Source organism: Cibotium barometz, chromosome 59, assembly GCF_041138505.1.
Source record: "Cibotium barometz isolate CiBa-2024 chromosome 59, ASM4113850v1, whole genome shotgun sequence".
NCBI classification, from domain to species: Eukaryota; Viridiplantae; Streptophyta; class Polypodiopsida; order Cyatheales; family Cibotiaceae; genus Cibotium; species Cibotium barometz.
Window position 1 is genome coordinate 20,349,347 of NC_141104.1, and position 25,213 is coordinate 20,374,559.

The window sequence follows — 25,213 nt, forward strand, 5'->3', positions numbered from 1 at the left end:
ATCTCCCGCAGTACATAGCCTCTTGAGTATCATACAGCTCTATCTGCTCTGTGCATGTACGCGCATTAAAGTCTCCAAATAGTAATATGTCTCCCATGCTGGCAAACCTCATGATATCATCATATAGTGGTGTATAGGGCAACTCTCTTGATGGTGCAAACCTGGAGTGGGCTGGGGGAAAGTAGCATACCGCCACATATAGCTCGCGGAGCCCCCCTCTGCATATTCGGACCCACATGTACCTCGCATCTACATCTCTATGTACCACATGTATTTTGTCACAAAGCTCCTCCCTGAAAAGTATTGCCACTCCTCCAGATCCTCTGGTACCTCCCACTATGCGTGGCTGAGGGCGGAACACTGATTCCCATCTATAACCCCGCACGTCAGGAAGCCTCTTGTTTGTGCACTGATGGGTCTTCGTATACATAGCAATATCACTGTGTCTGAAAGTATCCTCAAAGTATCCTGCATCTGTTCTAAGGGCTCCATTGCAATTCCACATCGTGAATCGCAAGGTCTCATAGGCTGCGCACCGTCAAGCGGGCCTCCTCCCCGTAATGATGACTCGGCCATCTCTGTATACCGCCCATTTCCCCTCTTTCCTTGCCTCAAGCACATGCGGCATGTGTTCCTTCTTCCGGTGTAAGGTCCTCATCTCCAAATAAATCTTTTCCCCCTTAAGGGCCATCCTTTTGGAGAGGAAGGCCTTCTTCTTCTCCAAGTCACCAAACCTGATGATCAATATCTTCGCCCTGGTTTCATCTCTGCCTACTCGCCATGCTCTAGTAATGGGTACATCAGTGGGTCCAATTTTTGTTGCAAGAGCTTTTGCATCCTCTTGGGGATTTCCCTTATCTTCCCACCCAATTACGCGTACATGTAAGGCACGTGCCCATCTCTTGGCTTCCTCTTCCAATGTAGCATTCATCACCTCTACTTTATTGACTGGTGTATCCTGTTGGAAATAAGTGCACACTAGGTGTACTATTTCTAGTCTAGTTTCACTTAAGTCTTTGTGTCTTGAGTCTAGTGCCATGTGGCATCTCTACATTTATCCCATAAGTCAGTCTACTCAATCTTGTACTTCTCACCTATATATTGTAGGTGTCACATCAATGAAAGTATCAATCTTGTGTCTTGTCTACACTCATCTCAAGGTAACTCTTTGTCTTTCATTTGTTTTGTTTCATTTCTAGTTTTGCTCTTGCTTTCATATTTCTTACATGGTATCAGAGCCAGCCTTTCCTAGTTCATTTCCAGCTTGATGCTGCCCTAATTCTCTTATACCTTGCCTCGTCGTTCGTTATCCTCTCCATCGTGCTCAAGTTCTGGCCGCCTATTTCCTGCCCAGTTCTGCGCCAGTTTTTGCTGCCTACGTTGGCCTGTTTACAGTTGCTGCTGCCTGCGCTTCACCCTCTACAGGCTGCGCATCACTCCATACATGCAGCTACTGTCGGCCTCCCTCTCTGGATGAGCAGCACTTGTGTTGCCCCGACATCTACTCCTGCTCCTGGCCCCCGTGCTGCTCCTGAATTCTGCGCCATCTTCTTCAACAGGCTGCACTTCTCCAGGAGCTGCCCGAGGTTCTGCAACAAATTCTCCACCTCTGCTCGCTCTCCGGTCTCTCTAGGTATCGTGGCCCTGTACTACATCTTTCTCTATTTGCAAAATCTCTGTTCGCAGCTCTCTCTCTTTCTCTCTCTCTCGGGTTACCCCTGAAAGGGTGGAAGACCTGAGGAAAAAAACCAAAGTGGTATGCTTCAATATTTTTTCTTCAAAAATAATTCAAAACTGAACTCTCTCTTGTAAGGGAATAGACACTGCCCTTGCATCATTAGCAAGAGGTAAGACCTTCCCACATGGCATCTTCTACCCATTCTCTCATGTCTATCGACAAATTCAATGGGTCCAACTTTCATACTTGGCAAATCAAAATCAAGTGCCATCTTATGAAAGAAGGCCTGTGGGATGTTGTTCATCATGCTACTCCCGAAGATTCCGACATTGAGCAAGTTATCACTTATGCTCCCACTGCCAAGAATGACAAAGCCTATGCTATCATCTTGCTCGGTCTTGGAGATGATTACATTCATCACATCTCCGACATACAGTCTGCTTCTCGAGCATGGATCACTTTGGATACCCTTTTTGGACCCCGCTCTAAAAACTCTAAGATTGCACTTATGATCTCATTCTTTGATCTATATATGCAGAAGGGAGCTACTATAGCCTCTCATGTCAATTATTTTCGCAGTCTTATGGTTCAGCTTGCATCAGTGAAGTCCCCCATCTCCGAAGATATTGCTATTGCTGTGCTTCTCAAAAGCTTACCTGACACCTATGCTACTCTTGTCACTACCTTCAAGTATCACAATAATCCTACTCTTGAAGGTATCATCAATGCTCTCCAAGAAGAGGAAAGAACAAAACAACAAAAGGTAACTGACACTGCATTTTTAGCAAAGAAAGGAGGATCTAAGGTAAGAAAGCCTTGCACCCATTGTGGAAAAACTAATCATTTGGAGAAGGACTGCTTCAAGGCTCATCCATGCACCATTTGTGGCCGTGATAATCACCGGGAGAAGGACTGCTACTCTAAAACCTCTACATCAGCCCCTGCATCTGCCGCAGCACATGTTGCTGCAGCATCTACATCAGCAGATCTTGCTGTTCATTCCTCACATGATGAGGAGTGGGCTTTCTGATTACTTCACCTTTTCTTGTCTACCACTTTGACCACCGATGATGTAGGTCAAGGGGTTCTATGTCTTACTCATTCTGCTTTAGGACCTCTCTCTTGTTCCTACTTGAGAGGCAGAGATTGCCCTTGAGGAGGGATGTCTTCAAGGTCCATCTGTTTGTCTACAGTCAGTTCTACAGTCAGTCTTCTGTCTATCTAGTCTTGTCTGTCTATCTATCTGTTGTTTGTCTATCTGTCTATCAATCTGACTGTGTCTTGTTTTAGATCCATCTTGTCCCTACCCTTGTGGACCCATATGAGGATATCACTTGAGGAGGGGTGTCTCGGGATCTTTTTGTCTCTCATGTCTAGTCTCTCAGTCTATCAGTCTTTATGTCTATCTTCTAGTCTTGTGTTTTTTTTTTTGTCTTCCTCCTAGTGTCCACTTAAGGAGGGTGTTGGAAATAAGTGCACACTAGGTGTACTATTTCTAGTCTAGTTTCACTTAAGTCTTTGTGTCTTGAGTCTAGTGCCATGTGGCATCTCTACATTTATCCCATAAGTCAGTCTACTCAATCTTGTACTTCTCACCTATATATTGTAGGTGTCACATCAATGAAAGTATCAATCTTGTGTCTTGTGTACACTCATCTCAAGGTAACTCTTTGTCTTTCATTTGTTTTGTTTCATTTCTAGTTTTGCTCTTGCTTTCATATTTCTTACATATCCTTCTTCTTTTTTACTACTTCAATCCATGGGTTGACTTCCTCAATTTGTTTCTTTGTGGCACTGGCAATTTCAGCCCATGACTGCATTTCCTTCTCACCTGCAGCCACTTTTGCCTTACATGATTCCAAAGTGTTCTGCATTTCTGTGATGTCTTTTTCGCGGTCAGCCATACATGTCTTCAAAGTGCCTTCGTACGACGCAACTATTGTGCCAATCTCCCGAAGCATGTCATCCTTCCATTTCTGCATCTCTTTTTTCATTTCCGTGTGCATCAAGGCTTGGGCTAATTCCATTTCAACCCATACTTGGGCCTGCATTTCTCCCTTCAATTGGACATATATCTCTTCCTTCAGCGTTTCGCATATCACTTTCCTTTGGGCATGCATCTGCTCGGTCCATTCCTTTTCAAGCTCCTGTCGCATGGTGTTCATCTCTATCCTTATGTGCAACTGTATCTCCTCAAAAAGGGCCTCATCTCGTCAGGCCATCTTCGCAAGCCTTCGTGAGCTAGGGGACATGATCCGTTCCCTCAGTCTTCTGCGGTAGGCATTTGGTGCCTTCGTGGGGCTGTGAAAGGCTATCTCACCATCCTGTTCTCCCTCCTGGGATTGAGACATGTTTTACCCTAGTTGCTGCCTTGGGGGCCTGAGTAGGGGTGGGTGGGAAAAGGAAGGCGAACCCCTATGCACAGAGCAGGCAAAGGCGCGCAAGTGGACAGCATAGCCAGGTGGGCAGCGCAGGTAGGCAGCTAGAGGCGCACAAAGCAGGCAGAGAGGCAAACCCCTATGCACAGAGCAGGAAAAGGAAGGCGAACCCCTATGCACAGAGTAGGCAAAGGCGCGCAAGTGGACAGCGTAGCCAGAGGCGCACAGCGCAAGTGGACAGCGTAGCCAGAGGCGCACAGCGCAGGTGGGCAGCGCAGGTAGAGCAGCCAGAGGCGCACAAAGCAGGCAGAGAGGCGCGCACAGAACAAAATAGGGGGACTGCCTGCGCACAAGCCAGAGCGGAGAGGTGCGCAGCTGGGCGCACACAGAGCAGAGCAGAGAGGCAGACAGAGGAAGGCTACATCAGAGCATCTACATCAGGCGGGGGGAGAGAGAGAGAGAGAGAAGATGGCCACCTGCACGAGGCGCAATCAACAGTGGGGCTGAGCTCAGGTCACGCCATGGCGGAGAGAGAGAGAGAGAGAGAGAGAGAGAGAGAGAGAGAGAGAGAGAGAGAGAGAGAGAGAGAGAGCAAAAAAAACGAGTTGCAGCCTGCACGGTGACGGGTCACGACTCACGGGTCGGTCACTGTCTGTGTGCGCAAAGCCCAAGAAGCAGCCAGCAGCTCAGCTGGGAAAATAAGTACGTTGCAACCCAAAAACCTAGGGATTCGTGTTTGTACCTTTAAAGGCAGTCGTCACCCCCAGCAGATAGTCGCCATCAACAGGCCGTTTAGCAGAGATACGCTTGCCCTTTGTGTGATCGACATCCTTGCAGAGAAGACAACATACCGCCTTTCGTTATCAGTGGAGCTGCTTGCAACAAGAGGTATTACTGTAAATACAGCAGGTACACTAGGGTTTCTAGCAAGTACTGCAGGTTCAGTAGGGTTTCCAGCAGGTGCTGCAGTACAGTAGGGGTTCCTCGAGGTACGATCGTTTCCGCAAGTACTGCAGGTACAGAAGAGTTTCCAGCTGCCGGTACTGTAGGTACAGTAGGGTTTCTAGCAGGTGACTTGCAGGTACAGTAGGGTTTCAGCAGGTGGTACAGAAGAGTTTCCAGCCAGTACTGCAGGTACAGTAGGGTTTCAGCAGGTACTGCAGGTACAGAAGAGTTTCCAGCCAGCACTGTAGCAGGTGCTGAATTTGGGTTTGAGAGAACGAGTTTTCTTTGCTTTTGTACATGGATTTGGATGATCCGGCTGCTGCTGTTGGCGACATGGCTGCCAATAGCCTTAACATGGATATTATTGAGGAGATGATCGAGAAGGATGTGGGTTATGCTTCAGATGCCTCAGAGCAACAAAAACGTCAAAGGCTTGATGTTGATGTAAGCTATACTCCGGTGAATGTTGGAGAGAATGCAGAGGAAAGTTCTCAGGCACCTTCTCCGGAGTTTGCACGTTTGCTGCAGATCACTGGTGAGCTTCTGCAAGAATATGTGAAGGCAAATAGCGTGCAAATGGCTGCAGTGGATAATAGTGGTGTGGCTGATGTATGCATGGAGACTCCTTTGTTGCTACAACAGCTAGCAGATTTTCATGATCGTGCTGCTATCTTTTTCTTTACTGGGCGTATTCCATTGTTGCCTCGTCTTAGAGCATGGCTGGGCCGCTTGGTGTCGCCTGAGGCACTTGAGGAGATTTACGATGGTCCGAGAGGCTTTTATGAAATACTTTTTCGCACTTCGGAAGCCCGTAGGGCAGTCTTGGAGCAGGTGCCACTTTTTTTGGATGGGCAGTTGGTTCATGTGGTTCCGTGGAAGCCTATGGCAGAGTACCAAGATATGTTGCGCCAGGCTTGCCCAGTTTGGGTTGAAGTGAAACAATTCCCACCAATGTTTTGGCGTGTTTTACCAAGTCTCATGCGAGGTATCGGTGATGTCTTGGTGGTGCCTCGAATGACATCTAGAAACCGAAATCGTCTATGCATGTTGTGGAATACTGGGAGACCTAGGCCGACACATTTGCGTGTCAATATGGCTGGGCTGCAACCTTTAATGTATGAATTGAGGTGGGATACATTTGCTGGCCACTGTTTCAAATGTGGTGAGATGGGCCACTTTGTCTCCGAATGTCCTAAGAAAGAACAAGTTGCTGCTACAAAGGATAAGAAAGAACAAGTTGCTGCTACAAAGGATATCCTTGATGGGCAGTTGCCCGTGGAAGATGAGCATGATGCTCCTTCACATGATGCCCAACACATGGATGTACATGTGGATGTTCAGAATGAGGTTGAGCAGCCATGGGTGGAAGTACGTGGTAAAAAGACACGATTTTGTTGCCCCGCGGGGAGATTTCTCAGATGCTGTTTGGCGGGGGCCTTTGCGTGCTCATCAGGGGCCCTTACATACATATGCTCGTCGCCCTTTGGGTTCAGGTGCCCAGCAACAGACCAGGATTGAGAGGCCGGGAGGCCAACTTTCTCAGGGTACAGGGCCTCTTGGGGTGGATAGAGTAGAACGCTATCCTATTAGAAATCGCCTAACAAAAGAAGCACAACAACAATTGCCTCTTGTGTTTGGTTCGAAGGGTGAGGTCATCTCGCCATGGGATGGTCATTACCCTTTGACACGTGCTCGGGAACTCCAAGGGCAATCTGAGATCACAAATACCATGTCTAAAAATGCAATGCTTCAAAAGGTTCGTGATTTGGCAGATTGTCCTGGGCCTAGTACACGGCCTTGTTGATTCCTTTTCTGGGAAGGCTTATGAAAATTGTACAATGGAATGTAAAGGGTATTTCTTCGCGCCAAAAGCAGTTCAGGCTTTGGCGTACAACTTTTTGTCATGGTTGGGATGTTTTGTGTGCAGTTGAACATAAGCAGCATAAGTTGGCTGGCAAAGCCTATGTATATAAGGGATTTCATGTTTTCTACAGCGGACATCCTGCTTCGCAGTCAGGTGTTATGTTTGCTGTTCGTTCGCAGTTTCAACCTTCTCTTGTGATTCAAGATGTTCATGGAAGATTTCTAGTGATACAGATTGTTTGGGATGATACGCCTTTATGGTTGTTAGGGGTGTATGCTCCAAATAATGCTCGTGCACGCCGTTTGCTGTGGAATGACTTGTGTGCTCTTTCAATCTCTCATCCTGGCTTTGTGATGGGGGACTTTAATATGTGTGTCTCCAGGGAGCAAGCCACGTCGCCTCATTCTGTAATGGATGGCCCGGAGAGAAAGGCGTGGGAAGCTTTTGCAGCAAGGTCGCTAAAACAAGACATGTGGTCTTGGTTGCATTCAGATGAAAGGGGTTACACTTATGCCTCACAACAGTTTCGGGGCACTTATGCTAGATTGGATAGGATGTATATTTTACATCAAGATCTCTTTTTGCCAGAGGTTCTTACTATGATGGTTGATCAGCAACAGGTTTTGTCAGATCATTGGCCGCTTGTGTTTGAAATGGTCTATCATCCTGTGGATGCATATAAAGGCTTGTTGGGACGCTTGCCTTTGCGCTTAAATCACACTTTTTTGGAGCATGAAGTTTTTGATGTTTATATGCGTCAGTTGATACAACATTTCTCCACAAGAGTGTCCATGGCTGATTATCATGCTTGGCCAGTGTTCCTCACCAACACTCGGAAATTAGCACGTCATTATGGTCTTGCTAATGCCTCTATACAAAAACAGCATGTGGCCCTCCTTGAGTCGCTTTTAAAGGGCTTGCAGGCGTTCATGTTTACTGACTCTATGGATGCTGAAGTTGCGGATGCCATAGAATGGCTGAAAAAGGAGCTATCTAGGGTGCAGGAAGCACAATATGTTCGCTTTAAACTACTTGCACGTCTTGATGCTTTGCGGGATGCTAACTGTCAATCTCATCGCTTCTATGATAAGTTGCATCAAAAACATATGCGTGAGAATATTGTTAGGCTGATGGATGCCAAAGGCAACCTTGTTACTCAACCTTCTGAGGTTATTCAGCATTGCATCAGGTTTTATGAAGATTTGCTTGCCCCTCGAGAGGATGTCTCACCGGCTGTCCTGGCTGCAAGGGAGTCATTGTTTGCTGAAGTACGATATCAAGTTGACCCTGATGTGGCGGTTCAGCTTGATGCTCCTGTTACTCAAGGGGAAGTGGAAGCTGTTCTCTCCAAACTTCCCATGGGAAAGAGCCCTGGTTGGGATGGTTTGACAAATGAGTTTTTTCGAAAATATGCTGATCAGCTTGCAGAGCCTTTGACGCTTATTTGTCAAAGGGTTTGGGATGAGGGATATATGCCTGCCGATTGGAAGTTGGGCATACTTCGTTTGTTGCCCAAAGTCCCTTCGCCTACTTCTTTGGCTCAATGGCGCCCAATCTCACTTATGGGTATTATGTATAAAATCTTTACAAAGATTTTTGCCAATCGCTTGCAGAAGGTGCTTCCTACTCTTGTTCATCCGTATCAATATGGATTTGTGCATGGCAGGAATATTTTGCATAATATTCTTAATGTTCAAATTGGAGTGGATTATGCCAAGGCAAAGAAGCAAGAGATTGTGATGGTGCAGCTGGATCTTGAAAAAGCTTTTGATCATGTCAGCTGGTCTTTCCTTTCTCAGTTAATGACAGCCATGGGCTTTGGTCCCAAAATGGCTAATTTGGTGCATTTACTTGGCTCTGGCTCTATCACGCGGATTATGCTCAATGGAGGACTTTCGGATGGTATTTCTCTCACCCGTTCTCTCCGGCAAGGCTATCCTCTTAGCCCTCTTTTCTTTGCCATTGCCACTCATCCTATGTTATCTCGCCTAGATGCTATGGCATCGCATGGTGAAGTGGTTGGTTTGCATCTCCCTCATGGCAAGCAATTGGTTGCTCAAGCCCTTGCGGATGATACTTTTATGTTTCTCAGGGCCGAAAAAGCCAATATAGATCGAGCAATGGAAGCTTGGAATAATTTTGCATTGGCTTCTGGGCTGAAAATAAATTCATCAAAATCAGCCCTCATTGTATGCACGGAATTTGATCTTGAGGCATTAGGGTGGCAAGGCCGTGTGGTGCATACAGGAGACATTGTTCGTCATCTTGGATATCCGGTGGGTGTGGATGTGGACCCCCAAGCGCTTCTTGCTTGGATTTCTGCTCGGATCTCAGATAAATTTGTGTATTGGAAAGCTCAAGGGTGGCCTATGCATGTGAGGGTTAAGATAGCTCAGGTTATTATGCTTAGCATGATTTCCTATTTTTTACCTTTGCTACCTTGGACGCACAAATCTCTCATCCGTTTGGTTGCTCCCATTCGGTTTATGCTGCGGAAGAGGCAAGGAAATATTATGGGTCAAACATGGATAGCTTGGAATCACATTACGACGCCCAAAAGAATGGGTGGGGCTGCTTTACTGGATGTCCGCTTGCATATGGTGGCGCGTAGGTGGGCGCTTTTTCAGGATATGTGTTTGCAAGAGCAGCCTTGGGTTTTCATGGCTCGTGACTTGATTGAGTTGGAGGGATTGTCACATGGGCGGACACGTGTGCAGGCTTCATGGTGGGACATTGTGAATGTGGCTCATCCTGTCCGTATTCGCTCATCACACATTTTATCGCATATTCTCCTTTCTTGGCATGAAGTTCTACTGTTGGCTCGGTGGGATCCTGGTCATGAAAGACTACTTTTGAACTCTTTGCAGTTCGAAACATTTGTGGAGTCGCGTGTCATTGTTTGGCCAGACAGAGATGCTTCACGCATACGACTCAACCGCATGGTTAGGCTAGGCTTGGTTAGAATCCGAGATGCTGTGATACCTGGTCGTGACAGGCCATATTCATTTCGTCGTATTCGGCAGCACTTTAGGGTTCCTCGGACATTTCAGCCACTATGGGCTGACATCATGCATGCAGTTGAGCCTTTTACTCCATTGCCTCGGCCATCTGCAGATCAGCCTTGGCTTGATTGGGCACTATGTAAATCTGGTGACTTGATATCACTCTCAGCTAACCAGGTCTATCATAAGCTTGTATCAGAGAAAGATTGGGTTTCAGCCAAGGCCAATAAAGTGTGGGGATTGCACAAGTCTAAATCATGGTGGCAGAAAACTCTTATGAGTGGTTGGCAGTCTAAACTCCCTTACCAAGGTAAGGTTTTCATTTGGAGGATGTTGGTGGGAGGGTTACCTACACGGGATCAGCTGAGCCGTCGTAAAATTACACTGGCCTCTTGCTTCTTCTGCACGACATGCACTGAAACAGTTATGTGTTCATGAGTTGTCCAGTGGCCCGTCAGATTTGGTCTTTTGTCTCTCGCGTTTGGGAGGCAGTAGAGAGGTCTACTGTTTCGGCTCATCAGTGGATATTTGGGATTTGTCCTCAAGTCATTACTTCAGACAGCCACCTTGTGATATTCCATTTCCTTAGATGGACAGGACTTTGGCATATTTGGACTACACGGAATGGGTTCATTTTTGATTCCTTGTCTGGAATACATGGGCACATTCTACGTATCCGCGGTTTGCTGCTTTGGCAGTTTTCTTCTCTTCTCTCAGCTCAGCTACTGGATGCAGATGTTATTTCCTTATGGTCTACGGCGGCTCGGCTGGCTCATCTTTGATGCTTCTATCTGGGATGCTTATTTGGCTAGGAGGCTTTCTTATTAGTGTACAGGTTTGCATGGTCATGATCCTTTAGAGGATCTTTTGTGGGGGTTTTGTTTGGGGCCATAGGTTCTGTGTGAGCCATGTGGCTGATGTACATTTTACATATAATATAAAACACCATTTCACGAAAAAAAAGAGAGAGAGAGAGAGAGCAATCCAGTCCTTGCACTTGCAGCCCGCCAGTAGCCAAAAAGCAAAAAGAGCTTCTGTCCAGCCCACACTTCTCTGCAAATCGCCGTTTCCTGTTGTTCAACCCCTGCCTGCCACACCTGCAAACTGCTGGACTCCTTTGTTGCTGCCCGACCAGCCCACCAGTCGCCTAGAGAGAGCCCACATGCGGTTGTGAACCTGCGCTTCCTGCAACCCAGCCAGTCGACAGCTTTTTCCATGAGCCAAAGCAACCGCCTGCCTTCCAAAGAGCGAGTCACTCCACGCATGCAGCTGCAGCCGACTTCTTCCAAAACAAGCCCCCCTCCAAAAATAATGTAGCCCCTCCCAAAAGGGCCACGATCCACAAAAAAGAGGTTCTTTTATTTTTTTAAGGTTTTAAATCCTTTGTACCCCTCCAACCCTTTGTCCCCATGGGTTTGTGAAAAGGACCTTATTAATTCCTAATGTCACCCTTGCGCCAAGTGTGAACATTTAATAAATGTCCTGCACACTTGTGTCCTGCGTACTGACCACCATGCCCACATGTTCGGATACGCTTGTACAAAGACACAGGGTCATGACAGAGTCCTCTGCTTTTTCTCGCCTATGTAGAGTTTTGGAATAAAAGAAGGCGCCACCAACAGTGTCCCATTTTCCCTATAGCCACCAACCCCCCAATGTTGCTTGCATAGTAACAATGGTGTTGCTAAGATTCAAAATCTGTTGCTCAAGCAAGGCTATCCTTGCGTCGAAATCCACTTTAGTGACTAAGTCATCGACCGTCACATCATTATCATCATGATCATCGTCGAGATAAACATTCTTGTCCATCGCTATGTGATTCATCAGCCATGATAAATCCCAAGCTGATTTGCTGCTACTCAAGGAAAATCTTGCGTGCCGAGTGTAGAGATGAATTATGCAAAATCCTGCTCTACCACGCTCTTTAAGTACAAATCCGCTCTTGGAAGTTGGCCGATTCCTTTCAGCCCTCTTTACCAAGGAGCTTTGCACTTCGTGTGTGGAGAATCCATACCACGTAAAAAGGTCTAGCTTAAAGACACCTTCCTCGACAATCCATATATGGTGATAACCAGTAAGCAAGTCAATCTTCGTAAACTAGGATGCACCATGCAACCTAACAGTCAAGTCATCCGTAACCTCAATCAATTTCTTAGCATTCACACACATCCGAGAACAACGTCCATCCTTCTTGTGCTTCAACAAAAGCACGAGTGCCCCCAAAGGAGATTTACTCATGGCTTGTGCGCCTAAAATGAGATCAATCTTATGATCAACCACCTTGCACGGAAGAAGACTATGTGGCAATTCAACAAGAAAAACATCAAAGAAGTCAGCTTTGATGATTTCTAAAGCCTATGCTCCCATAGATCTTACTCTAACGAATGTAAATTACAAGTCAACTTTGATGATTTCTAAAGCCTATGCTCCCATAGATCTAACTCTAACGAATGTGAATTACAACCCACAACAGCTTTAGAAATCATCAAGGAAGTCAGCTTTGATGATTTCTAAAGCCTATGCTCCCATAGATCTAACTCTTAACGAATGTAAATTACAAGTCAGCTTTGATGATTTCTAAAGCCTATGCTCCCATAGATCTAATTCTGACGAACATGAATTACAATCCACGTCAGATGAAAGGGGATCAAGAACGCATTGAAACACTTCATACTCAGAATTTTAAATTATATAGTTTTGTTGAATTTACAAATGTTGAGGGAACCCTAGAGACAAAATTGAGCACCATCCATATTAGAGGAAATGGAAAGAGCCTTCCAGTCTCTACATGAACATTAGGTTTATAAAACCATCACCTAATATCAAATCTACCCTATGTAGATTCATAAGAAGAAAAGCCAGATGCTCGGTATAATTTTGAATAACTGTAGGTAACTCGGACACTTGTTTGACCTAGGCTTGTCCCGTTGCCAAAGTCACGTGATAAACATGATGCATCACTACTCCCAATTTTCGCACAAGCTTGGCATTAATGAAATTGTGAGTACTCCCAAGGTGATAAAAGGATATGCATAGTCTTTCCCATGAAAGACCCGTACATTCGGATAAAATCATTAGGACCAAAGACTGTTGAACTCAAGTTATAATCTGTGCAGGAGCTATAATCCAAAACATAAGAATGTCCCATGAAATACCCATACATTCGGATAAAATCATTAGGACCAAAGACTGTTGAACTCAAGTTACAATATGTGCAGGAGCTATGATCCAAAACATAAGTATCAACAAAAGTAATCTTTAGGGTGCCTTCTACTTCGGTCCCATGTGCCGCCTTGGTAACACTCTGTGCTTGGGGACAATTGACCTTCATGTGGCCCTTTTGACCGCAAGTAAAGTACCGGCCTTCTAACTAGGTTCATTTTGGTTCTAGACGGCCTTTCCAAACTTAAACTGTCATTTACACTTGTTAAGTGTCGAATGGGTAGCGATGGTCTGAGGATTCTTTGAGACATTGGTGTTGGGGCCAACCATCATCTCATCAAAGATTTTAGCAAACTAGATGGCCTCCTTCAACACAGTTTTGCTATGGTTCCTCATCAACTCCAACTTATGGTCCTCGGACAAACCACGGATAAAGAATCCACACAAGGTGTGCAAATCCATGTGTGTTGCACGAGCAACAAGTTATGGAATTATGCAAGTGTCATAAGGTATATTCTTCATGTCCAACTCCGTGAACTTTTGGATGATATCAAACTCATCTTCAACCTGCAGGAATTTAAGCTGAAATTGGGATTGGGCCTCTAAATCAGCCATGAAGTAGCTTCTTCATATCCTTCCACCAAGCCAAGGCTTTCCTTTTGAGGAAGCCTTTAACCATCTAAATTTTTTTGTTGTCCAAAAAAGGGTGAAACTCGAAATGAATGTCCCCACAGTTCACCCAAGAGTCAACAAACTCCTGGGTCCGGTCCTTCTTATCACCCACTCAAGAGTGAAAGAAGGGACAATCGAACTAGGTGTCAATGGCAGGAGGCGGGTTCACCACAGCCCGCTAGACAAGCATGAGTTGATCCCTCAAACCTTACAGCCAAAGTGCACCCTATCCATGGTGACTCTCTATCTCTCTCTTCTTGGCCTTTAAGGTCTTGCTAAGCTGAAAATGGTCCACTTCTTGGCATCAACCTCTTCAGCAAAGGCCTCAAACACAATTGCCAACCAACTCTAGCCACTTGCAAGTGTCAGCAAGTCTAACCATTGAGTTCCTTGAGCTTCTCACCTCTTGGATACTACCACCTCCAGCCCATCACATGCCTTGTCAAGGATGGGGATGGTATGTAAAGACCCTAAAACCGACTACCCACACCATGGTATCTCCCCTTCTCTTATGGTCTTCACACATCATGGTCTTCATTTCCTTCATATGGTCTTCACACATCGTGATTTTGTGGGCAGGCAATCAACAAGATGGGCTGGAGATACTCCCTGTCTACGACTTGCCCGTCATTAGACTTGTGAGGGATGGGGGGATAGACCCTAAAGTCACCATGCAGATAATATATGGTGAGCCAAGTGCAACGAGATCAAAAACTTCACCTAATTCAACAACTACGACTCCGCACATTCAATTCATGAGCTATTAATACACCAATCTGAAAAGAGCATAATGAAAACATGAACTTACTTGGCCATGGAGGTACCGTCTGATCGAAGGAGTAGGCCTTGCCTTGAATATATCATCAGTAGTGAGGCAGTACGGCATCCCCATGGGGGGCGGCATTCTGAACTCCTCGCCATCGCTTGCATATGGAGCCCAATCTACTGGCTCTGCCATGTTCTCGAGCCAGGGCAACGGCAGTGTTTTCTTTCACCTGATCCAAAGATACGACGAGAAACAGGTACTCTAAAATTGTCAACTTAGGGTTTCCTGCTGATAATCTCCGCAGTTATGGCTACCCTTGGACCTGCCAAAATGAGGAGCTCCGAGGCTATGGCGACAAAAGAGGCCCTCGAACTAAGGTTGAAGAGGCCCTCAAACTAAGGTTGAAATCTCCCAACAGAGGGTACGGCAACAGCTGAAACTTCGCGCTTCAGGTCGATTCGCATCTCTTCACGCCAAGGCAAGAATGCGGGCAGCCATACCTGGTCTGAGCTACAGGTGAGGGATAAGGTTAGGATTAAGTTTAGGGTTAGGGTTAGGGTTATTTGTTTGGGGGTACAGACGCGAGAGGCGAGAGAGGGTGATACGGCGAGTTGCGAGCTTTGGCACTGCGAAGGTGCAAAGAGGGGGCATGTTTACATTGGAAAATGGCGTTTCAGCTGAAAGTTAGTTTGAACCAATCCTAGATGGCCTTTAGTGTATTTTCAACTGGCTGAAATTCAAATTTCTCGAAAAGAATTTAACTTCATCCTTAAGAAAAAAGGTGAAATTTTTACATAATTAGTTATAAAACCGGCTAACAGGATTTTTGCTAATGAAAACTGGCTAGGTTTCAAGCTTGTCCTTTTTTAGACCAATTGAGAAAAAAGTTTTTCTCATGACTGCGAGTCCCTCCATAGGCTAGAAAATTCATAGCTCCCAAAATTATTGCAAACATAAGGGATTTGCCTCCATAGATATTTTAAAAAAATCGAGCTACTCGCATAAGCCTCGAACTTCAACCAGCACCACTTCTTCTTTGCCAAAACTAACGCACAAGAGTCCTAATGTCAACCTACATAGTTACAAAGAACATATAGCAAGAGATTCTAAGCAAACAACACACAATAAGAAGAACATGAAGCATCCACAAAACAGAAAGAGGGTAAGAAGAGCTTACAAGTTCAAAACAACATGTAAAAGTGTGTTGAGCTTTGAGATTTTGACTTATATACAATTTATGTTATAGACATTTACACTTGTCCACATGCCATTGGGTTTTGAGCTTTGAGCATTGGAAACCTATCTTTGGTCAATGTAGACTTTTAACCCACCTCTAATTGGCATATTTAACTCTAGTATTTGCACTTTTCACCATGTAGAACCATCTTGGGCACTCATACATGAGTTAGACGTCGCTTAATCCCTTTGCTAAGGCTTTGACTCTTGCCCACATTGATCTTGTTATTGGTCCTAGCACCCATGGCATCGACTTTCCCATTGTGGTTTCGTGCAACAAGTGATTTCTATGAACTCTTACGAGCAACATTTTATTAGGGAATCCATTGCAAATCACTTTGTGTGATGGGTATGTGTGTGTGGTGATGATGTGGTGTGGTGAGTGTGTGAAATGATGGCACACTATTTTGTGTGGCAGGTGTATGATGACATGACACGCTATTTATATAGAGTGTGCGATGATGTGGCTCACTTTGAGTGGTGGTGTGAAATGATGTGGCACGATATTTTATATATTGTGTGTGATGATGTGGCTCACTTTGTGTGGTGGGTGTATGAGTGTGTGGCACACAATTGTATGATGTGGCATATTTTTGTGTTGTGTCTACACCAAGTTTTGCATAGAGAGCAAGCCAAGCCTCTTGCACTCTCCTCTTATTATCAAGACTATGCCGCCTCCAACAATCTCTACTGTGAAAGGGTATAACTATGGGATAGATGGATGTGAGGTTTTGTGGGTTTATGGGCTTGAGGAGTTACATGGGATCGGAATCCCGGATGCCTTAAAATAAGAATAAAAACCGCCCATTGGAATGCTAAGACATCTCTTGATTCTTACCTCATCTGATCTTCACGATTAGGCTTGATTTTTGACAAGCACCCTTGCCCTTCAAAATTGATAGGGTTGGTGAAACATAACAAGCTTTTTTGTATTTTAGTGTAATTTTTGATAGGCATTTTAAAATTTTGCAAGTATTTTACGGCCAAAATGCTAAAAAAAAATGTGTGTGACGCTCGTTAAAAAGCAACTATGTTCAGAATCATGATGCATACTAATTTATCAATCTTGTGTGATTTCTGATCTTGTTTAGTGAGATTAATCTATTCATCCATAGATGTAGTAACTTTTGGAGATCTAGATGGAGACTCCATCATCCCCCCTGAAGCCAAAATCCACCCTACACAACACTCTTAGTCACCAACTTGGTATAAGCGTCGGTTTCTATGCTTCTTGGCCTGGGGTGGCCTTTGGCATTTGGTGCATGAGAACAGCCCCACCACTGTTGTTTTTGTTTACCCCAATCTCACCGTCATAGGACCATGCTCTATGTGTTCTTGCCTCTCTCATCTGATGCCTCTCCCAATGTCCGTGCAAAGCTGATCTCACTAGTATTATTACTTAACTCAGGGCTGTGCTTATGCCGCCTCTACTGCCTCACGCACCGACTGCACCTGCATCTTCAGCAACACAGCAATGACATTCTCACTCTTCATGGCAATCCCTTGGCACTTGCCTTTACCTCTTAGGAAATTTCACATGTGAAAATCTATGTCACTTTTCCAATGTGTGTATGATGGATAATATGGTTGGGCATTAATCCCCCACATCAACACATGTATGTGTAAGTGAGTTTTAGGAGTGGAAGGAGAGTTCATTAGTGGTTAGGAGCCAAGGTGTGAGAACATGAGGTGCATGAACCAAACTTGGCACATTAGAGTGCTTTTTTATGAATGTTTGGTTGACTATGGTCATTATTTGTACTTGGGATGTGGTTGTAATGGTTGGCAAATGGATCATTTATGTACTCTTTTGCATGGTGATTTTTAATATTTAGGACTTGGGGGAAGTATAGAAGGGTTGTTTTGGCCATAGCCGTGGGGGGATAGATGGATGTAGATGGTTTGTGAGCTTTTTTGGTTTTTGAGTTTAAGGAGTTATCCTATATGGAATTGTATAAAAATATCCCATTTAAATGAGAAGACATCACATGGTTCTTACCTCATTTGGTTTTCACATTACATAGCTCTAGAAGTTAGTTCTAATTTTTACTAGCTTTTTCTAATCTTTTTTAGTGATTTGATGTAGATGGTTTGTAAGCCTTTTGGGTTTTATAAGCTTGACGAGTTATCCCACATGGAATTAGGCTTGTGGATGCCCTTCGAATTGTATCAAAACCTGATGAAAAGACATCACATAGTTCTTGCCTCGTTTAGTTTTCACGTTGCATAGCTCTAGAAGTTAAAAGTTGGTTTCACTTTATCATTTCATTATTAGTGAGATTAATCAAGTCATCTACATGCACTCCAACCTATGTGCAAGGTAAACACTATGAAAGGTTGCTCCACCATGGGAAGCATTTCAACCTTTCCCCTTTCCTATCCCACACTTTCTTTGCTATCTTCTCACTTTCTCTTGTGCACTCTTTCCCTTCATTTCCTTACCTCCATTCATTTCCCATACCACTCAAGAAAGTGTTTCAGCCCAAGAGGTGCACACTCAAGGAATGCTTACATAAGCTTACCACACTCACATATAAACCTCAAACTTTATCTAGCACCACTTTCTCTCTGCCAAATCTAACATGGAAATTCCAATGTCAACCCACATACTCATAAATACCACACATAGGAAGTGATCCCAAGCTAACACACGAGTCATAATGTCAACCTACGTACTCACAAATACCATGTAGCAAGAGATACCAAGTAAACAACACACAAGAAGAAGCACATGAAGCATCCATTGGGCAAGAGGGGAAGAAGACCTCACAAGTTCAAAACAACATGTAAAAGTGTATTAAGATTTGAGATGACTTATATACAACTTAAGTTATGGGCATTCACATTTGTCCATCGCCCATAACTTACTTATTTTGTTGTCTCTACTTCCTTATTTTCCTAGATTTTAATTTAGTAAATGATGCATGGGCACATCCTTGGGCATACCCTAATGCAATCATAGGTGTCTCACATTATACACATTACCCTCTGTTAAAATGAGGCTTTAAGCTAAAAAATGGTTTCTCATCATTTTAGACATTCAATCCACCTCTAATATTTGACCTTAGTATGGTGCTTTTCACCATACAAAACCATCTTGGTTGCCCATCCATGAGTTAGACACTGCGTGTATGCCTAAGCTCTTTGCTAAGGCTTTGACTCCTTCACATGTTGATCTTGTAGTAGTCCTTACACACATGGCATCACTAGAATTAACTTCCCTATTGACCTTTGATTTGTAATTTATATTGACTCATGTTGACTTCGTCAAATTGTTGACTTGGTTAACATCCATCATAACCTTAAAGTTATGAACCAAGCTATAATAAAGCCAACGTTGGTATAGAGCCAATTGCCAAAAGGGTTGGTAATAAAGCAAAAAATGGGATTGGCACATTAGAAAAATGTGTAAAACATAAGAGAAAAGCATCTAGAAAAAACACTAAAAACGAGTTCATGATATGAAGATGGAGTCAATGAACCCGAGTCATTACTAGAGCTAATGCTACTAGTTCACATGGATATTCGTGACATGTTTCAACCTAGCAAGTTCTCATTTTAGTATCTTAGCATCTACCATGGGACCCGAGTTCTATGAAGAGAATTGACACGACATGATGCTACTCAGAACCACGATACCAGAGATTCGCAAAATAGACCCTATCCTACTAGGAAAAGATGAGCCAGAAAAGGAGATAAAGTCTTCAAATAAACCCACAAAAGTACCAATCCAAGGGTTCAGTGTAGACCTTGAGCTAAGTAGCACCTCTAAAAGCAAGGACAATGAGGAGCAAGAGGTGAAGCTCGCAAAGATTTGCTTGGACTTTCCCATAAACAAGGAGACAATAGCTAGACTTGCTTTATTGGATGTAGGAGCATGCAAAAACTTAATGTCATATGAGACTTGGGTCTCAATAGGAATACCTGCCCTTAAGTTTTGGTACAAAGTATCTCAAGCCGCCTTTATAATGAATGCAATGGATGTTAAAGCTCAAGTTCGATATCAATTCTTACCCTATGGTGGGGAAGGTAGCTTCTATGTTATGATTGCAAGGACAATGCAAGAAGAGATCATCCTTAGAAGGGGATGGATAACCAGGGGATGGGCACGAAATGGGCTTCTCCGCGAGCGGGCTTTTGGAGCGAGCTTTTTTTAACAACCAATCTCTCTCATGTCTTCTCTCTCTTCTCCCTACTACTCCTCCGGACTCCCATCCTAGCCTGGTATGGCGTGGCCCCCTCCAACCTCCTCTCTCTCGTGCCCCCTATCTCTCTATCCTCTCTCATCCCTCTTCATCTCTCTCTCACTCACTCTCTCTCTCTCTCTCTCTCTCTCTCTCTCTCTCATGTTCTTGCTCTCTCTTTCTGTCTCTTTGTATATCTTACTCTTTATTTATCTCTCTCTCTCTCTCTCTCTCTCTCTCTCTCTCTCTCTCTCTCTCTCTCTCTCTCTCTATCATTCTAACTATATCTCTCATCTCTCCATCTCACCATCTCTCAGTCTCTAACCATGAATTTTTTGACTTTCCCCCCTCTCTATCATTCTCTTTATCTCACTATCATTCTCTCTATATCTCTCCCTCTCACCTTCTCTCACTCTCTAACCATGCATTTTTTGACCTCTCCCCCCTTCTCCCTCCTCTATATATATGTCCCTCTCACCTTCTTCCACTCTCTAACCATGCATTTTTTGACTTCTCCCCCCTGTCTTCTCCCTCCTCTCTCTCTTAAACATAGATTTATTTACGCGCAAATACTATAAATCTTAACTTTAAGGAGAGGAGAATGAATGAAGGGAAAAAACAAACAATACTATACTTTCTGAAATAACTTCATGTACACAAAATTATAATTAAAAAACACACATTTATTAGGAACGAAAAAGTCCATACAAATGAGAGATCTCTAACCAACATGAGCAAGACTATTTACATCTTCTAGTTACCATGATTATTCTCTTTTATTCAATACATGGAAACACTACATGGTCTATTTTCCACTTCTAAATCAGGTGTCTTTTTCATGCACTTTCTTCCCAAGCTCTTCTTGAATAACAGATTCTTCATTGTCGTTTATGTAGCTATATGCATGCCAACTCCCCATTGCAGTACTCAATTTCAAATTCCATTTATATACATCTCCATCTTTAAATGGACCATCTTCATAGAGTTTTCTCCATAGCTTTTGTGCTTCTACACTTTGCTACATGCGCTGTAGCACTTCACGTTCATTCTGGCTCATGCCTTTCATTTGCACCCTTGGCGTAGACAAGAATGTGGTGATGGCATCTTTGATGTTTGGCATAGTGCTGTTTGAGCTAGACATGTTGGAAATATGAGCGAGGATAAGAGATAGAGGGTATGGGATTGATGTGAGAGAGAGAGAGATAGAGAGGGAGAGAGGAACAACTTGTTGAGGGACTAGGAATTATGGTAGATCTAATGAGTTCCAAGACATTCCCTTATATAGTTTTAAGGTGGTCTACTTATAGCCTCCCCATGTCACTTTCAATAGGGACCTCTCCTTCTTTTGTCATTGTCAATAGGGACCTCGCCTTTTTTGTCACTTTTAATAGGGACCTCTCCTTTTTTTTGTGTCCCTTTCAATAGGGACCTCTCCTTTTTTTGTCATTGTCAATAGGGACCTCACCTTTTTTTGTCACTTTCAATAGGGACCTCTCCTTTTTTTGGTCACTTTCAATAGGGACCTTTTTTTTTGTTGCATGCAAAAAATAGTGATTAAAGAAACACCTCTCTTTTTTTCCGTGTATGTAAAATTCTTCAAAAATGCGACCACCTCCCTCGTTGGCACAGATTGCTAGTCCGGAGAGAATGCCTGGCCCAAGGTGCAACGGGAAGGGAATCGAGAGTTAGTCCGGAGAGACTAGCCGTGTCTTCTGGGTATAGTTTGGAGCCGGAGAGCTCTGATGTAGGCCCTTCATCACCTTTGACTGCCACGGCTTCAAAGGGGAGTGATAAACTTCGTCGGGGGGGGGGGGGGGGGGGGGAAATATGCTAATTACTCCATTGAGACGACGGGTACTTACTCTACAAGGGTAGAGTATGTGTACCAACTATTGGTGACTTTCGGGCCCAAATTCTTAAAGAAAGTCATGATAGTCCAAGTGCGGGTCATCCCGGAATTCAGAAGACCTATGCACTGGTAAAAAGACAGTTTTATTGGCCTAGTTTGTTTAAGGACGTCCAAACTTATGTGCTGAAATGCAATAAGTGCCAGGTCAATAAACACGAACGTCTCAAGGTTGGAGGACTACTCCATCCGCTGGAGATTCCTCAAGGGAAATGGGAAAGCATTTCCATGGATTTCATTACCGGTTTACCCAAGACGAGTCGAGGGAATGACTCGGTGTGGGTGGTAGTGGGACAGGTTAACTAAAATGGCAAAGTTTATCACCACGAAGAAAACTATTAAGACGCCAAAGTTGGCAAAACTCTTTATTGAACATCTCTACAAGCTATATGGCCTGCCCCCGCAGATATAGTGTCGGATAGAGATAGAAAGTTCAACAGTCATTTTTGGAGGGAAGTCTTCAAAAAGTTGGAGTACGGCAGATCATCTGGAGTCTGATGGTCAAATTGAAAGAGTTAACCAAATTCTAGAGGATATGTTGCGTTCTTATGTTAGTAAGAAGCAATCTAATTGGGAAGAGTACTTGCCCTTATTGGAGTTTGCCTATAACAGCTCCAAACACTCAGTGATCGACTAGATTTACACCATTCATGTTAATGTATGGATTCCAGCCGAGATCTCCAATGGCTGTAGGCCTAGAAAAGGAGAAGATTCAATCTGTCCAAGGATTTCCTTGAAGATATGAATGATATGCTCAGAGCCGCACGTGAGAGCATTCGTAGCGCTCACGATCGTGCTAAAACTTATGCGGATAAAGGACGTAGAAAGGTGACCTTTGCAAAAGGTGACTTTGTATTCCTCAAGGTTCCTGCACAGTCTGAAACCATGAAAACGGGAAAGTGTGATAAACTTTCTCCGAGATATTGTGGTCCTTTTAAAATCCTTAAGAAGATTGGGGACGTAGCATATAAACTTGAGTTACCAGAGAGTTCTCAAGTCCATCCTGTCTTCCATGTCAGTAAACTAAAGAAATCAGTTCACGGGTTAAAGAACGCAGTTTCTCCAGAGATTTTGGTGGACTTGATAGAGCCACCAAAGATACCACATGAACCTGAAAAGATTCTAGGATATCGTGACAAACAAACCCGACATAAAGTGTACCAGGAGGTACTTGTTAAATGGACAGACAGGGATGAGGAGGCAGCTACTTTTGGGAACGCCATAGTGCAATTTCCAAGAGGTTTCCCCAGTTTGTTTTCGAGAACGAAAACTCTTCTTAAGGGGGGGTAATGTCACGTAGGCTGAAACGCCTGTGTGACCGACGGACCGGGATGGCCAGATGGGGCTTTAGCATTAACGCCTCGGCTAGAGCGCTGAGGACGTGGCCATCCGGGGTTCAGTGGGAGAGAACGCCCATGCGGAGTCATGGGCGGCTAGGCTAATGTGGATGGTAGGCCACACACTATATAGCCTGGGGGATGAGGGGCAATTCTCATTCTTCCTCTATGGCTGGCCAGAGGCCGTCCCCTCCTGTGGTAACGCCCATAGTGGTGTTACGACAATCTAGCATGGGGTGAGGAATTAAGATATCACTCGAAGGAAAACACAAGGAGACAGTCACCCTTCAAGAGCTAGAAACACCTAAGCTTACAAAAGCTGGACGTCAAAAACATAATAAAGCTTTGGCAGAAGCTGAACGTGAGGCTAGAAAAGTCATGGCTAAAACAAAAAGTGAGAATGAGGATAAACTAGACTTGCTCTTAGTACCAGACCACTTCAAAACCTACATTGTGAGATGAACGGAAAGTGGTCCAACTGACGGCAACAAGGTTTAAGGAGGATGGGCTATCCACATCATACGATGGCCCGGAGGAGGTCAAGGAAGTTGATATTGTGGGACCAGGGGAGAAAGCAAGACTCGTATTCATTGCTAAGGACTTGACTTTAGCTGAAGAAGATGAGCTCGTTGCCCTCCTTAAGGAATTTAAGGACTGTTTTGCCTAGAATTACAAGGAGATGAAGGGTGTACCACCTGAGGTAGTGTAACATACAATTCCAATCATGGAAGAATCAAGACCAGCCAAGCAGAAACCATACCAGATGAATCCGAAGTATGCGGCAATTGTAAAAGAGGAAATAGACAAGCTCTACTATGCGGATTTCATCTATATGAGATAGAACACACGGATTGGTTGTCACCAATCGTAATAGTGCCAAAAAAGAATGGAAAACTTAGGGTATGTGTCAATCTTAAAAAGGTCAGCACTGCTACTAGGAAAGACCATTATCCATTATCCTATACGGAACATGTTTTGGAGAGAGTGGCGGCGGGTGAAGAAGCTTACAGCTTCTTGGATGGATTTTTAGGCTACAATCAAGTGTCAATAGCCTTAGAAGACCAGCATAAGATGGCTTTCAATACAATGTGGGGGACATTTGCATATAAAGTCATGCCCTTCGGCCTCACCAATGCCCCAGCAACATTCCAACGAGCGATTGATGTGTACAGCCTTTAAAGACTACTTGCAGAAGTGGTTGGAGTTATTCATTGATGATTTGTGTGCACACTCTCGATGGGCAGACCATCTCGCTTGCTTAAGGAAGGTGTTTAAGCGATGTCGATTATATCGTATATCCCTGAACCCTTTAAAGTGCCAATTTTGGGTCAAACATGGTGTGATATTGGGACACATTGTCTCAAAGAACACCATATCCACGGATGATAGCAAGGTCAAGTTGATATTGGAGCTACCACCTCCCACTAATTACAAAGGTGTGCAAAGATTTATGGGCCACGTTGGGTATTACCATCACTTCATCATTTTCTATGCTAAAATCACGAGGCCATTGTACAAGCTACTCATTGTCTTTGAATGGACCGAGGAATGCCAGGAAGCATATGATCGACTAAAGCAGGTAGCATTGGCTAGTGTGCCAATTCTATGATCCCCCGATTGGGACCTCATATTTCATGTGCATATCGATGCATCAAACTTTGCTATTGGATGCATACTAGCCCAGCTCGGTGAGTTCAAATTGGACTATCCAATCTGCTTCACTAGTCATCAATTAAATAATACAGAGGTGAACTACACCACCACAGAGAGAAGGATTGGCCATGGTTTACGCTGTCAAGAAGTATCGACACTACCTATTGGACAACAAATTCATATTGTTCGTGGACCATCAAGCCTTATTGTACCTAGTGAATAAGCCTTGCACCATGGGTAGAATCACACGATGGTTTCTATTACTGTTGGAATTCGACTTTACAGCTACGGTAAGAAAAGGGGCACAACATGTGTTAGCCGATCATATGTCAAGAATTCCAAATGGGGAACCAGCATGAGCATTGAAGATGATCTCCCTGATGCTTGTCTATTCAAATTAGACATGGTACCCGAATGGAGCGAGGAGATA

The 25,213-nt window shown here is 44.2% G+C and overlaps 2 protein-coding genes across 6 annotated transcripts in view; one reads left to right on the top strand and one right to left on the bottom strand.

Moving 5' to 3' along the window:
* LOC147605578 (uncharacterized) overlaps positions 1-15,131 on the bottom strand; it is a 105,758-nt gene extending 90,627 nt beyond the window's left edge. For all 5 annotated transcript variants that reach the window (XM_086793661.1, XM_086793660.1, XM_086793658.1 and 2 more), the window contains exon 1: positions 14,510-15,131. In XM_086793661.1, the coding sequence (XP_086649787.1) occupies positions 14,510-14,659 (150 nt within the window). In that variant the 5' untranslated portion in view covers positions 14,660-15,131. The remainder of the gene's footprint in view (positions 1-14,509) is intronic.
* Positions 6,231-12,381, top strand: LOC147605579 (uncharacterized). Its single transcript, XM_086793300.1, has 3 exons — positions 6,231-7,018; positions 7,099-7,711; positions 12,341-12,381. The coding sequence occupies exons 1-3, from the start codon at positions 6,905-6,907 to the stop codon at positions 12,379-12,381; spliced, it is 768 nt and encodes a 255-aa protein (XP_086649426.1). The 5' UTR covers positions 6,231-6,904.
* Positions 15,132-25,213: the final 10,082 nt, after the last annotated feature.